Raw genomic sequence first — 16,917 nt, 5'->3', positions numbered from 1 at the left:
CCCCACGGGACCACGATCCGTTACTACCCTGCTGGGGCCGCCATCCGCTTCACATCTGGCTCTCCGGTACCTGCATACGTCCCCGGAGGTCTCCTCAGCCACTGGTGGGCCTGCTCAGAGGTTGTGACCTGGTCCGGGACTGTTTCAAGTCCATCCCCACCATCAGAGGCCCTGGTGAAAGCACAGCCCGGGCTTAGACCCCACGCTCTGGGTAGGTCTGTCAGTTGGCAGCCTGAGGCACCACCTGGCGGATCCTAACAGTACCTTGCGGCCATGAGAGAGCCAGGAAGTGGACCGGCGTCCCTAGAGGATATTTGCCAGCACCTGGCAACTTTGACCCAGGCCTTCCAGAATTTCCACAGTCGCTGCGTCCGACTGGAGGACCGCATGGAGTCGTTAGCCCCCCTGACTCCCCCTGCTCAGAGTCCTCCATCTGCAGAACCTCCTGCTGCCCCGGCATCCGGAGCGGTTGCCACATCCCTAGCTCCTGAACCCCGTGTTCCCCTGCCGGAGCGATTCCGTGGTGACCGGAGCCGCTTCCGAGCCTTCCGGAACGCTTGCACCCTGTATTTTGACCTGCAGCCCCGCACGTTCACCACCGAGACCGTCAAGGTGGGGTTTATAGTCTCTCTCCTTCAGGATGAGCCCCAGGATTGGGCTCACCGCCTGATGGAGAAGCACGACCCCCATCTTGACTCTGTGACCGAGTTCTTTCAGGCCATGGCTGTTTTGTATGACGACCCTCAGCGAGCTGCTTCCGCAGAGGCTACCCTATACTCTCTACGGCAAGGCCGCCGGACAGCCGAAGAATACGCGTCCGATTTTCGGCGTTGCATGGGAGACACCAGATGGAACTATGCGGCCTTATGTCACCAGTTCCGCATCGGGCTATCTGAGTCTCTCAAAGACGAACTGGCACGAGTAGGCCTACCTGACTCCCTGGAAAAACTGATTGAGTTAGCCATTCAAATTGACCGAAGACTAAGGGAACGTCGGCTGGAAAGGAGCAGCCAGGGTCAAAGGGTGGCATGGATTCCACCAAGGGACACAGCTCCAGCCCCAGGGAGCCATCTGCGAAGCACGGAATCAGGGGACAACCCGGAACCGATGCAACTGGGACTGGCCCGTTCCCACTTATCGGTCGAGGAACGTCAGAGGAGACGGTCACAGAACCTATGTCTGTACTGCGGGGAAGCTGGTCACCAGGTGCGCTCCTGTCCTGCAAAAATGAGTAAGTCCACGTCTTTTTCTTTTACTTTACCTGCAGGAAGGGATGTTCAGTCAAGTTACCTGGCCATACCTGTGTCTTTACAGCTCCCCGGAGGAACATTGTCAGTGACCGCAATCGTTGACTCAGGAGCCTGTAGTTGTTTTATCGATCTGACTTTTGCCCACTGGCAAAAAATCCCTCTCCAGACCAAAGAAAGGGGGTTCAACATCTTCTTGGCAGATGGGTCCAGTATAAAATCAGGGGTGGTGGACCAGGAGACACCACCCATTTTCACCACAATGGCAGACCATCACCAGGAGTTCCTCCGTTTGGATGCCATCGCATCTCCCCTTTTTCCAGTCATTCTGGGGCTCCCTAGGCTGCGGGCCCATAACCCCCAGATTGACTGGGAAAAGGGAACCATTCAATTTCGGTCACCTTACTGTTTGAGTCACTGCCACGTCACAGGATCCGTGGTTCCCCGGTTCCTCCTGTGCTTGGATGGCGACACCAATCTATCCCAGGTTATTCCTCCGGCCTACCATGACTTTTTAGACGTGTTCAGTAAGCAAGGAGCTGACATTCTTCCTCCGCACCGTTCCTACGATTGCCCCATAGACCTCCTACCCGGGTCTGAGATCTCGTTCGGCCGTATATTTCCTTTGTCTGAAACGGAATCAGGAGTACTAAGGGAATACATTGACGAAAACCTTCGGAAGGGATTTATTCGTCCATCCACATCCCCAGCCGGGGCCGGGCTGTTCTTCGTTGAGAAGAAGGACAAGTCATTACGGCCCTGCATAGACTACCGTGATCTGAACAAAATAACGGTAAAGAATCGTTATCCCTTACCCCTAGTCCCCGAGCTCCTCCAGAGATTGAGTTCAGCAATGATATTTACTAAATTAGACCTGCGGGGGGCCTATAACCCTGTTCGTATCAGGGAGGGGGATGAGTGGAAGACGGCTTTCCGCACGAGATTCGGCCACTATGAGTATCTGGTGATGCCATTTGGGCTCTGTAACGCACCGGCAACCTTCCAGCACTTTATCAACGATGTTTTTCGTGATTTCCTCGATGTTTTCGTGGTGGTTTATTTGGATGACATCCTAATTTTTTCCCCCTCACTGGAGGTTCATCGAGGTCACGTGTCACGGGTATTAGAACGGCTGCGTCAACACGGGCTATACGCTAAGGCAGAAAAGTGCTGTTTCGAACAGCGCGAAATCACGTTCTTGGGACTGGTTCTCTCTTCCGCGGGGGTCGCGATGGATCCCCAGAAAGTCACGGCGATCTTAGATTGGCCAATTCCCGCCGACAAAAAGGGGGTACAACGTTTCATCGGCTTTTCTAACTTTTATAGAAAGTTTGTTAGGAACTTCTCCGGTCTGGTCTCCCCCATCACGCAACTGACGAAACAAGGGGTCCGCTTTAAGTGGACCCCCGAAGCTCAAACGGCATTCGAAAAGCTCAAGAAATTGTTCACCTCAGCTCCCATTCTCTGCCATCCGGATTCTTCTCTCCCGTATGTTTTGGAAGTGGACGCCTCCGAAAACGCGGTAGGAGCGGTGCTATCCCAAAGGAATGGTACCAAGGAACTACTGCACCCTGTGGCGTTCTTCTCCAGGAAGTTGACACCGGCGGAACGTAACTATGACATTGGAGATCGGGAGCTCCTGGCCATTAAATCTGCTCTAGAAGAATGGAGGTAATTACTGGAAGGAGCCACACACCCAATCCTAATATTCACAGATCACAAAAACCTTGAATATTTAAGAACGGCAAAACGACTGAGACCTCGCCAGGCAAGATGGGCTCTTTTCTTTTCGCGATTTACATTCCATATAACGTACCGACCCGGTACTAAGAATACAAAACCAGACGCTCTGTCCCGCATGTTTGAGGACCCCGACGACGCAGTGGTACCTGACACCATCTTACCTTCCGGAAGCTTCCTCGCTCTACAAACGGAGCTTCGCTCCCGACTTCTCAACGCTTCTGTAGGACTACCAGTTCCGTCTGGGTCGCCCCTCCAGAACCACGGTGGGCTATTTTGGAAGGAAGACCGGATCATGGTCCCGGAAGAAGTGCGAACCTTGGTCCTAGGGCACTGCCACGACCATCCAATGGCGGGTCACTTCGGGGTTACGAAAACTCTGGAACTACTACGCCGCTCGTTCTGGTGGCCGGATATGATCCAGGATTGCGAGCGTTACGTCCAGACCTGTCCCACCTGTCAAAGGAACAAGCCCTCCAGGAGTAGAGCATGGGGATTGTTACGTCATTTACCTATACCCAAACGGGCTTGGCAGATGATTGCCATGGATTTTGTGGTCGAACTCCCACCATCCCAAGGCTACACGGCAATAATGGTGATCGTCGACCGCTTCTCAAAGATGGCACATTTTGTACCCCTGGAGAAGACCCCATCAGCACCAGAAACGGCACGGATCTTCATTAAGGAAGTAGTGAGGCTTCATGGGGTTCCCGAAGATATAGTGTCGGATCGGGGAGTCCAATTCACCTCCAGGTTCTGGAACGCCTTGTGTAAAGCGCTGGGAATCAAGCTGTCGCTTTCATCCGCCTACCATCCACAGACCAACGGCCAAACCGAGAGGACCAACCAAACGCTGGAACAGTACTTACGATGCTACACATCCTACCTTCAGGATGACTGGCTGACGTTGTTGCCTTCCGCAGAATTCTCGTACAACAACTCGAATCACTCAGCTACGGGTCAATCCCCGTTCTTTTCCAATTACGGGTATCATCCCACATTCCTCCCTGATCTGATGCCTGAAAATCCGGTACCGGCGTCTCAAGACATCTTGACCTTCTTTTCTGTCAATAACAAGACGCTTCAGGAAGCCATCGCTAAAGCCCAAGAGGACAGTAAAAGGGCGTTCGACAGGAAAAGAAGAGGAGAGTTACTGCTTCAACCAGGGGATCAGGTCTGGCTGGCAACGACCAACTTGAAGATGCTGTGCCCTTCAAGGAAGCTGGGACCCAAGTACATCGGCCCATTTCCGGTAAAACAAGTAGTCAACGAGGTGGCCTACGAACTCGAGCTTCCGCGAACCTTCAAGGTACATCCTGTGTTCCATGTGTCTCTCCTGAAGCCATCCAGACCGGACCCCTTCCCGGACCGTGAATCCAGACCTCCCGAGGCAGTCGCCATAGGTGACCAGGAGGAATATGAAGTGGAGACTATCCTCAGTTGTCGAAAGAGGGGGGGCCAGACGCAGTTCCTGATTAAATGGAAGGGTTATGGCCCTGAGGAGAACTCTTGGGAACCCATCCAGAATGTTCACGCCCCCAGGCTCATCCGGGAATTCTTTCGTGGCCGCCCGCGGTGGAGAGATCAGTGGGGCTCCCGGAGGGTGCCCGTAGGGGGGGGGCAATGTCAGGGATCGCGGCGTCCCGTCGGCCGGCGCATGCGTGCTGGCAACGGCTCACGCCGGGACACAGGCACCAGGTCCCGGCGAGCCGGAGATGACAGGACGCCGCGCATGCGCAGTGGAAGCCGCGGGCGCGCCTCGGGCGGCCAATGACAGCCCGGGGGCACGTCCTGGGCGGCCAATGACAGTGCAGGGCGCACTATTTAAAGATGCCCTGCACTGTCAGCAATTGCCGCAAGGTCTTCCTATGTTCCCGAGTTCCTGCAGCTGTCTAGTGACCCTGTTTGACCCTGACTACGCTGCCTGCCCCTGTGATTGACCCGGATTGCCCTGACTACGCTGCCTGCTCCTGTGATTGACCCGGATTGCCCTGACTACTCTGCCTGCTCCTGTGATTGACCCGGATTGCCCTGACCATTCTACGGACTAACTTACCCTGCTGACCCTACGTGTGACCCGACTACTCTTTGCCCGCCGATTCTGTACCTCGCTTACCCCCACGGGACCACGATCCGTTACTACCCTGCTGGGGCCGCCATCCGCTTCACATCTTGCTCTCCGGTACCTGCATACGTCCCCGGAGGTCTCCTCAGCCACTGGTGGGCCTGCTCAGAGGTCGTGACCTGGTCCGGGACTGTTTCAAGTCCATCCCCACCATCAGAGGCCCTGGTGAAAGCACAGCCCGGGCTTAGACCCCACGCTCTGGGTAGGTCTGTCAGTTGGCAGCCTGAGGCACCACCTGGCGGATCCTAACAAGTACAGTGTCAGTGTTTTTTTTTTTTTGCACTTATCACTGTATTAGTGTTTTTGGGGATGTCAGTGACCCCAAGTCAGTACCCCCCAATGTCAGAATGTCCGCCGCAGTCCCGCCATAAGTCGCTGGTCGCTGCCATAAGTCACTGATCGCCGCCATTATTAGTATATAAAAAAAAAACTAAAAATCCCAGTATCTTTCCCGCCATTTGTAAACGCTATAACTTTCACGTAAACCAATTAATTTACACGTATTGGGTTTTTTTTTTAGCAAAGACATGTCGCAGAATGCATTTTGGCAGAAATTTATGACTAAATTTGATTTTTGCATTTTTTTTTACTGGACATGTTTTATAGCAAAAAGTCCAAAATATTGTTTTTTTTTCCTCAAAATTGTCAGCCTTTTTTTTTATAGCGCAAAAAATAAAAACCGCACAGCAATCAAATACCACCAAAAGAAAGCTCAATTTGTGGGGAAAAAAGGTTATGTAAATTTCATTTATGTACCGTATTGCATGACCACGCAATTGTCCGTTAAACTAGCGCAGCGCTGTATAGCAAAAGAATGGCGTAAATTGCAGTATCTATACCATAGTTTGTAGACGCTATAACTTCCACACAAAGCAATCAATATACACTTATTGGGATTTTTTTTACCAAAAACATGTAGCAGAATACATTTTGGCCTAAATTTATAACCAACTTTGAGTTTACTATATATTTTTTATAGCTGAAAGTAAAAAATATTGTTTTTCTTCAAAATTTTTGGCCTTTTTTTGTTTATAGCGTGAAAAATAAAAAGCGCACAGGTGATCCAATACCACCGAAAGAAAGCTCTATTTGTGTGAAAAAAAGGACGTAAATTTCGTTTGGGTGCAGCATTGCATGACCGCGCAATTATCAGTTGAATTAGTGCAGCGCCGAGTAGCAAAAAGAGGCCTGGTCATTAAGGGGGGTAAATCCTCTGGAGCTCAAGTGGTTAATTTTACCTACAGATAAGCTTTATTATTATTAAAAATACAGAGTTTACAACCACTTTAAGCTGGCCATACACTAAGCGAATTTTGACCAGTGGGTGACCTTGTCCGCACTACCCTGTCCAACAGCCTTCTGTTTTTAAACCTGGACAGAAAATTGTTGGCCGAAGATTCTCTGCTTCCAATCAGACGAAAGATTTGGCCATCCACACTGATTAGCTTTGATGGAGGCTATTGTTAGATTTATGTCGTTCAGCCCTCTATAGGTTGAAGGCCAGCATTAGATTGAATGTCATTCAGTAAATGAAGATACCAGTCACATTAAGTTAGGTAAATGACAGGATGAAATTGTGTATGGTATGTTTTGTGGTTTGCTTGCAAAAATTTTTCATTGTCATATTTTATGCCTAATTGCATTGTTTCTAAGCACTGTGCTATGATTGCCATCGTACCTAAAACAGCTCTATGCAGTTTGGAATAAATGACTGTATAATATTAGGCTGTATCTGAAATGTAAATGGCAGTTCAGGATGCAAAGTTGGTCCAGAGGCATAAAGGAATTGCCATACTTTCTATTCTAAAGATGAGAAATAAACCAGTTATTTGGGGATTTGTGTAGGAACTTGGATGCAAATACCTTCCGATTTAAATAGGTCTCTAATTTGCTTTGTATTGATGAAAAGTCATATTCTCAGACTGCTGCTCTCTGTACTTTGTAGGAAGCCCGGGAAGTTGGTCACTTCCAGTATATCGCGTGGCCCGATCGTGGGATTCCAGACTCTTACTCCTGCTTCCTTGAGATGATCAGACTAGTGCGTCAACATCAAGGACAGAACAGTACCCCGATTTGTGTACACTGCAGGTGAGTGCAATTCTGGACCAGCTGCAATCGTAAAATGTGGGACCTAGGGCAAATATTTGTTCTCACCTTAAAGAAAACCAGTCAGGATTGGGAATATTAAAGGATTACAGTATTCAGCTATAACACTTTTTAGTTACTTTAACAATCGTTCCCTGTAAAAGCTTTTATGAAACTATAAAATTACAAATAATTGTTACTACTGTACATACTACTGTTGTTTAGCTTACTCCATGTGTTCCATCAGTGAGTGAGTGATTGCTGCTATTACCAGTTACCTGTTAATTGCGGACACTTTTAGGAGCACAGCGAATTTACTAAAATTATCTAATTAGCTGTAGTTGTAAAATTTAATTTTAAACATGAAAAGTTAAATTATGAATTTTACCTTTTTGGATTTTTTACTTCATTATTTATATTTATTTTACTGTTGTCATTACTCCCCAACACCCCTGCCAACTGATTGCAACTGATTGGATTTATGTTAATCCCACATGTTGCCTAACAGTTTCTAAAGCCGGCCATACCTGGGTTGAATTCTGAAAGAAATTTCTTTTAAAAATCTTTTCTAAGAATTTTCGTTTGAATTTCGCACCATTAGTGAGCCACAGCAATGACCCATTTTCGAGTGACCATCGAATTTGAGTGATCGGGCGTGTTTGAAAGATTTTGAAAAACAAACCAATTTCTATTCAGCAATAGAAGAATCATGCGAGAAATGCAATCGAAAAAGAAATGGGATTGAACTGACCTGGAAAGAAAAGAACAGAGGCTTCTAATTATTTGATTTCCCTTTACACAGGCCATTTTAATAGCTAAAATATGGCACTGAATGTGGCAGTTGTGTATCACTTACTGATGGAGCAAAGGTTTCCTTTTGGATGTAAGCTATACAATAGCTATAAATTGGGCTCAGCTGGAGCATTGTGTGATCATGCACAACTAGTTGCTACTATCTGCTACTACATACTACTACTGTGTAGCTTAACTCATAAATAGATTACAGGCGTACCTCGGTTTACAACTTTTAATATTGCGAAAAATTCGTAAACCGAAACGCGGTTTCCCATAGGAATGCATTGAAAACTAATTAATCTGTTCTGGAGGTCAGAAAAAAGTAAGAAAAAAGTATTTTATCTGTTCAAAACTCTTTATAAAGTGCAATTTAAAGGCATAAATACTGTACAGGGACATGTTTAAAAAACAAATTGTAAATTCATTGAAAACCAATTAATCCGTTCATATTGCGAAAAAATTCATAAACCAAGCCATTATTTTCAATGGATTTTCATTCGTAAACCGAAAATTATGTTAACCGAGGCGTTCGTAAACCGAGGTACGCCTGTATTTCATCAGTAAAGGACTGATTGCTGCTCTTACTAGTTAATTTCAGGCATTTTTAGAAACACAGCTGAGCTACTAAAATTATATAAACAGCTTAGTCCTAACTACAGTTTCTTTTCTTTCATAATATTATGTACACTTGGGAAGATATTTTGTTATTGACATGAGATTATGCAGTTCACAGGGAGGCCACCCAGCTCTGAATCTGAGCTTTCTTCAGGAAAAAAAAAAAAAAGTTAGGAGCTATTTCTAATGCTTGGCCAAGCAACAGATTTGCTTTAATCCCCCACCCAAAGTAGAACATACTTATCTTTACTTCACTCCTCTACTGCTCCATCCAGTGCAGAGAGCTGAAAGAATTACCTGGTACTTTGCGTTTCAGGAAGCATGCGACTTAGTTTATGTGACAGTGCTGGGTCTATTGTTGTCAAATGGGGAGCTCTTAGCCCTGTGTAAGCAACAACTTGAGTTAACTTTAGAATTCAAGGGGCTTTGCAGTTGAAAGCGGAATGAATATCCGTAGCCTTGCATAGACCCGACCATGCTTGTTTTTCTTTTAATGAGGCTCAGCCATACATTTAATATACCCTGTCACCACATATTACATTCAGAACTGAGCACAGGCAAGGATACTGTATTATGTGTACTTACAGAACCAGAAATCCAAACAAAATGCTTCCAGGCTGCACAGACACACACCTACATCATTAGTGTGCCTTTGATAGAAGTAAAGACAATCTCATAAGATTGTCACTGAAAGGGACTCCTACTCCCAAAAGTAGGGCTTCTGGAAAGTGACTCCTACTCCCTAAAGTAGGGCTTCTGGAAAGTGACTCCTACTCCCAAAAGCAGGGCTTCTGAAAGTGACTCCTACTCCCAAAAGTAGGGCTTCTAGAAAGTGACTCCTACTCCCAAAAGCAGGGCTTCTGGAAAGTGACTCCTACTCCCAAAGGTAGGGCTTCTGGAAAGTGACTCCTCCCAAAAGCAGGGCTTCTGAAAGTGACTCCTACTCCCAAAAGTAGGGCTTCTGGAAAGTGACTCCTACTCCCAAAAGTAGGGCTTCTGGAAGTATATCTAATACAGATTATCTGCTTGTGTGTTTAGTTGTCTGTGTAGTATGTGGTGATAGGGTCTCTTAAAGACAGACTGTTCCCCCAAAAGGAAAGGCAAAATAGACCCTTGGGAGGCCCTCCTCCATAAACCTATTGATAATACCCCTTTTATCACACTTTTTCACAACTACCATACAAACCATCGCCCAGGCAGTGAAACTCCATCTCTCAATTTCCTGGAAGCAAAGAGTTATATACAGGGCACAGTTATTAATGAAAAATGACCCGCCATGCTGGAAGATTCCCATGACAAATTTCAATCTATTTGGCAACCATGGCTCAATTACTCCCTCCTCCCACAGAAGACCTTGTGCCTTCACCACCTTTAGTATCTTGAACTTGGCTCTCCACCTTGAACAAACTCTTTGTTTAGTCTAACTATGAATTTCTCATAGCTAAAATGGCAACCTCTGAGAACACCCCCCTCCCCCTTTCCCTCTTTAATTCCCCAAATAAATCCCCAAATGCCACTACAAAATATTGCTACTGATAGAAATTGCAAGGTTTTAGTTTGGTGTTTTCTGCACATTGTATGGTTATTGAGTATAATACATGTTTGTGTCTCCCGCACAGTGCAGGATGTGGACGGACCGGGGTGATCTGTACAGTGGAGTACATCCAATGTTTACTATACAAACAGGTGACCTATGCACACTGCACTAATCTCACTGTTCAGATAGAGGGCAGCAAAGGGTTTTCTAAAAATAAATAGTGTGTTGCAGGCAAAGTTGATGGGTGGGGTAATGGCCATTTGGAAAGCTAGCTTCAATGGCCTGTAATGAGTCAGACTTAGGCTGGCCCTACATTATACAATTATCTTTAGAAAATTGCTTTAGATTACCAAAAACCATATAATATGAGGTCAAACCTAAACAACACTTTCAATTGTATCCAATTAGGCAGGCTCTTGTACTACATAGTTTAAGATAAATCTAAAGGAAATTGGGCAGAAATTGGACAGAAAATTGTATAGTGTATGGCCAGCCTTACATAGCAAATTGCAGGTGCATGTGATACAGAACAGTATGCAAATTGTTTGTGGGACAGTTGTGAAATCTCATTGTGATACACAGTAGTAGTTGTTAGCTCACTTCTATAGTACTTTGACTTATTGCAGGAGTTCCGTTATGAGCTGCAAGAACTACACAACCATTTTATTAGAATCTTTTTAATCAGACACATTTTATTGTAAAGTTTTGTCCTTTTCTTTCACTTTGTATTTATTCAAGGAAAAATAGAAAACAGTGTTGATACAAAACACAATATGACACAAGTCCTTCATTTCATCCAGATCAGGCACAATAAACAGCAACCAATTCTGTGCTCTCTCACAAAACTAGCTGCTATAGAAAGCTTGCAATGCAGTCGGTAAGGGTAAAATACACAGGGCGAACCCATGTTACCAATGCAAATAAATAACAAAAAATAAATGTAAAGGGTAAAGGGGGGGAAAGAGGGTGAGAAGTTTTGTCCTTTTACAAAAAAAAACAGATGACACAAGACAAAAGCATAGATTCTTTTAGGCTAATTTCACACTGATCTGCTGCAAAGACACAGCAAAAACACACTGAGCGTTTTTAAAGGACACGTGACTTAAAAACTGCACCAAAAACACTTTTCAGAGGCGTTTTTCAGGTGTTTTGCATTGATTTCAATGGGAAGAGGCATTTTTGGGGCGTTTTTTTTAACTCCCCAAGCATGCTGCAAGCAGGATTTTTTACACTGCACCACAACCACAATGCCTCAGTGTGAAAACATACATAGATATACATTCACATACATAGGGAAGCAGTTTTTTTGAGCTTTTCAGGTGCTTTTGTTAACGCAAATACACTTGAAAAACTCGTCGATGTGAAAGCAACCTTAAAGAGGTCATTTAGTAGGTAGGAAGAAACAAGTGGTCAAACATGCACAGCAATAAGAACAGTATACAAAGTGATACATCCACCATAGAGTTTTCCTGCTAGGTTTAAAAACGTGCTTCCACATCATGAACGATTATTAAAATGGCACATGTTGATGTCAGAATGTACAATAAATACACTATAAGGATGTTATATTAGTTATTGCTATGGTGTCAAATAGAGGACTACGATCAAAATCTTTACATGGCTTCTTAATATGACAAGTGCAGTAGGTGGTCCTAGAGATAGCAGAAAGAACTCTAGAAGGTGTGCACCTTTACTAAGATAACGTCGTGCAGTGACCTGGAATCCAATCACCCTGATGTGAAGAATGATCAGATCAGTAGTAACAGCAGAAGATTTCATTTTTTAAATTTCTCACGCAACAGCTATCACTTTTAAAATCGGCGAGCCTGTGTGGAGTTCTGCTTCACAGCCATGTTATTCATTTACAGAGATCTGTGAATGAATGGACTACAAGTCCCATTTGCCACTGTAACAGAACTTGAGCTTCTCAATGAAACACAAGTGCTGTAATATCTGTACTCATAGTCAATTGACACGTCCTCCATTTCTCCAATTGAAAGCCTGTTCTTCAGCATGGACATAGAGCTGGAGGAAGAGTTTGCAGAGGCCTGGGACTGCATCAGTGATTCACTGATCATGAGTGTAAAGCTTTGCAGTCTCTTGCATGGAAACAAAAAACCTGCACATTTTTTACTTACAAATATATGCATGTGCATTTACTATTTATTTTTTTTCTAAAAAGGCACACTTAGTACCTGTAATGATTTTTTATGTATTTATAATTTTATGAATGTTTTCTGCCTGGAGCTCAGCTTTAGGCAGAACTCGCATTCATTTGTGGTTGAAGAAGATTGGTTCTGCAGAGAGGAATCCTGAAATCCTGAATGAAGCATAGTTTGGAAAGGAAGTACATGGCCAACGATAAGCTTCAACAGAAGTGATTTTATGTTGGTGCTTAAAGCACAGGTATACAACCCTGAATATCCAATGAGCTTGATGGCTATAATGTAAAGATATTTGAATTTGTGTTAGGTCAAAGTACACTAGAAAAAAATTTTTGTTCTCAAAATTGCACAAAGAAATTTAGGCAATTTTGATGTACAGATTTAGGCACGTATATATATCTGAATCTTATGTATCTTTATTATAGAAGGTGCCAAGTGACTTTAGTATATTTGAAGTTGTGATGATGATGAGGCGCCAAAGACCGTCCGCTATACAGACAAAAGTAAGTTTATTCACGATTCTCATCAAATAGCTGTGCTTTTTTAATCTTTATCTTTTTTTTACCTCTTCCATATAAATGCTTTGAAAAACTAAAGCATTGAAGTTTTGGCGCTATTGAAGGTATGTTCACCTCTAGATGCTATCCGTTTATAATTGACTACATCCCCATACCTCCCCACACACACACACGTTTTAAACATGTCCAGTATCTTTATATTTTCAGCATTATTATAACATCTTTGTTTTACAAATAAACATTTATTACAGGGTGCAGCCAAAACACAGGATTTCCAGAGCACTATGCATTCTCCAAAGAGGGAGCAAAGCAGAAACTGTTTACATTCAGGCTCCTTTTCTCTGTTTCTGTCTGTCTGGTTAAAACTCCACAGGTAGCTGTTTGAACACATTTTAGTCATTTGGCTCCAATGTGTATAAATCAGAGCATGAGCTATTGAGTTTTGTAAACAACAGGCATTCTTGTGCAAAGTGCATAAGGTTAATCTGGAAAAGAGAGTTTAGTCTGTTGAGAGGTTAAAATACTGACTTAAAAAATTATTTAAGTCAGATAAATGAAATGCATGCAAAACCATTATAACATTCGCTCGCTTTAACCTGAACTGTCATGTGGGAGGTTGGAGTACATGCACTCCCACCTACCTGGAAGTACAGGGTATTCCTCTTTGATCCCAGAGGACAGATCAATCAACAAAGAGCAAAATGAAAGTGAGCATGTGCAGCTGCAGGGGCCAAAAGCATAGTGACCTAATTGGTTTCACTTACATGGGCAAAGCACAGGCATGCTTTAGACTGATTCAGGGGATGCAGTTTACCTGTTATTAGATTTTTTTTTCACCACAACATTCATCTACACTTTCTAAGAGGGGCGGAACGGACAACTCATGGGGCCCCCGGCAATAGGGGATCATGGGGCCCCTGTGTCCTTGCCCAAACTCAAAAAAGCCTATGAAAAAGGTACCGGGGCATCTCATGGGGCCCCCTACTGACCCCGGGCCCTCGGGCAGTGCCCGAGTATCCAAATGGTCAGTCCGCCCTGCTTTCTAATTATAATACCTTTATGCCATGGTGCAAAGAGATCCTCATCTATAGAGCCATGCAGTACTACATACCATATTAATCTGTGCTGTATAAGACTGATCATGTTTTCATATCTTCTGTTTAATGCATTGCATGCTCAATCATACCTCCAGTTTTATTTTTCTTATATCTTATTGATCTTTTGTTGTTATGTCATTGCTGTAGGGTGTAGTGCACAAATAAAAGATTAAAAAATGTATAATTAAAATCATCTACATACCTGACAGCACTGCTTGCCTAATCCCTGTGTCTACTGTTACCCTTATTTTCGGAATGGACCAAAATCAAAGCCGCTGTGCTTCCTAGTTTCCAGGGCTCCCTTGTATTTCTCAATAAAGGAATCATGTGTAAAGCTCTGTGAAAAGGCTGCTGAATGTGGCCACAAGGAATTATGGTAAACTCCAAAATAAAGCAAATTTTATGATATCAGTGCCCTTGCAGTGATTACTCAGTAGCACTAGCAGTTCACTAGTCAATTATACCTAAAGCTCTTTGTATGTTGCAGTTTGTTTACTGTCACAGCCTTGTCTGCAATGTCAGTGTGTTTTGGTCCTTAATGCACATTCTTCCTGCAGGAACAGTATGATTTCCTGTATCACGCAGTTACTGAGATGTTTGAAAAGCAACTGAATGATTTAAATCATAATTATGAAAACCTGCAGCAGGTAAGAGGACAAAAATGGTAAGATAAGTTAAAATTGTTTTTACTTCTTGTTTCTAGGATTCTGTCATAGTCACACTTTTTATAATATAGTATATATACTGAATTTGTTAAGGAAGCACTGCCATTTTTTATAGATTTAAAAAATATATACTTTGCTGCTTATTGCTTGTAGTAGGTTGATCGGTATTAGTATGCTTTCAGCCATAAACAATTTTTCTTGAAGTACAGTAATGCCCAATATTGGCTGAACCCATTAGACATAAGGGGGATGCTTTAAAGAGGACTCCCCCCACCCCTTTCTATAAACCTTCCAATATTGAATAGGAGGAAATAAACATTCATACTTCTCTATATCCTTGTGACTTTTTCTTCATATTTCCCTATATTTGTCCTGCCTCCATGCTGCCTGGGTTCCTATTCTCATGTCACAATGTTGAAAATATCCATAATACTGTGTATGCGTGAGATGAAAACACATGACATCAGGCTTTATCTCGCACATGCGCCATATGACACCACTTGCATCTGTTGGGGAGGAAAAATTCTCATGAGATCTCACTAAATATATATTTTTCCCTAGCAGATGAATGTAATTTCAAACGGGGCATGCGCAAAAAGAGGAGCATGATGTGTGCTTTATCTTGTGCATGCGCTGTATGACACTACTGCAAGATCTTGCAATTATGTACGTAATTTCCTTTTGAGGCAATGGTGATTTTGCCTTCCAATGGAGCATCTGTGTGCAATGGTTGCAATACCACTGCCTGGAACCAGAAAGTGGAATCGAAAAATAGTAAGTAAAGCAGAAAAACATTTTATAACAGTGTTAGGTGATTTTACATCAGCATGTAAAGATCCATGCTTATCTGAAATTTGGGGACAGGAGGGAAAGGTCTGCTTTAAAGGGAGCGGAATACAGTCATGAAAAAAGGCACGCTTGGCATCCTTTGCATGAATAGGTTCCTTGCTAACTACTGCAGTCCGGTACATCATAAATACAAACTCTTCCTATGGAGTCAAAGACTTTAGATATTTGTACCTTGAAAAACCTGATCAACTTTATTTTTTTAAGTTACATTTAATGCATACTATTTGTAAGTCCTTAAATGTGACTTTCACCAGACGTTCACTGGGGGTGAATCAATCAATGCCATTTAAAACAAATGCACCAAAAGACAAATCTGCAGTGAATGTTTGATGATGTCAGATTCATTGATTTTTTTAATGCTTCTAACTATTTATATCGTCTAATATTGTTTTACATTATTAATGGTTCAAACAAATGTTTGTCAATGCCAAAAAAATATAGATTTTTTTCCCCATGCAATACCAGCATGCTTTACCGCTCTCCTTTCCAGGCCACACACACATACAGTTAGGTCCATATATATTTGGACACAGACACATTTTTAGTTTTTTTTTTTCAGGTATTTACCAAAACATATTCAAGCTATAATTATATAATGGATATGGGCTGAAAGTGCACACGATCAGGTTTAATTTGAGGGTACGTACATCCAAATTGGAGGAAGGGTTTAGGAATTACAGCTCTTAAGATTAGCCATCCCCCTTTTTCAAGGGACCAAAAGTAATTGGAGAATTGAATATAATCATAAATAAAATGTTAATTTATAATATTTTGTTGAGAATCCTTTACTGGCAATGACTGCCTGAAGTTTGGAACTAATGGACATTACCAAATACTGGGTTTCCCTCTTTCTGATGCTTTGCCAGGCTCTAACTGTAGCTGTCTTCAGTTGTTCTTTGTGGGTCTTTCTGCCTTTTGTTTTGCCTTCAGCAAGTGAAATGCTTGCTCAATTGGGTTGAGATCAGGTGATTGACTTGGCCATTGTAGAATATTCCACTTCTTTCCCTTCAAAAGCTCCTGGGTTGCTTTTGCAGTGTGTTTTGGATCATTGTCCATCTGTACTTTGAAGCGCCGTCCAATCAACTTTGTTGCATTTGGCTGAATCTGGGCTAACAGTATATCTCTAACCACTGCAGAATTCATCCAGCTGCTTCTGTCTTCTGTCACATCATCAATAAACACCAATGACCCAGTGCCACTGGAAGCCATGCATGCCCATGCCATCACACTACCTCCACCATGTTTTTACAGATGACTTTGTGTGATTTGGATAATGAGCTGTTCCAAGCCTTCTCCACACTGTTTTTTTCCCGTCATTCTGGCACAGATTAATCTTAGTTTCATCCATCCAAAGAATGCTTTTCCAGAACTGGTCTGGTTTTTTAGATGTTTTTTGGCAAAGTCTAATCTTGCTTTTCTATTGTTCAGGCTTATGAATGGTTTGCACCTTGTGCTGAACCTTCTGTATTTGCTCTCCTG

The 16,917-nt window shown here is 43.4% G+C and overlaps 1 protein-coding gene across 1 annotated transcript in view; it reads left to right on the top strand.

The window, feature by feature from the left end:
• Nucleotides 1-16,917, top strand: part of PTPN18 (protein tyrosine phosphatase non-receptor type 18) — a 118,221-nt gene that overhangs the window by 72,753 nt on the left and 28,551 nt on the right. Inside the window, exons 9-12 of the mRNA XM_089675259.1 lie at nucleotides 7,058-7,200; nucleotides 10,227-10,293; nucleotides 12,735-12,812; nucleotides 14,482-14,571. Coding sequence (XP_089531385.1) covers nucleotides 7,058-7,200; nucleotides 10,227-10,293; nucleotides 12,735-12,812; nucleotides 14,482-14,571 — 378 coding nt within the window. The remainder of the gene's footprint in view (nucleotides 1-7,057; nucleotides 7,201-10,226; nucleotides 10,294-12,734; nucleotides 12,813-14,481; nucleotides 14,572-16,917) is intronic.

Source organism: Staurois parvus, unplaced genomic scaffold, assembly GCF_062004578.1.
Source record: "Staurois parvus isolate SC_StPar_1 unplaced genomic scaffold, SC_StPar_1.0 ptg000154l, whole genome shotgun sequence".
Lineage (NCBI taxonomy): Eukaryota > Metazoa > Chordata > Amphibia > Anura > Ranidae > Staurois > Staurois parvus.
This window is presented reverse-complemented; position numbering and strand designations above follow the sequence as displayed.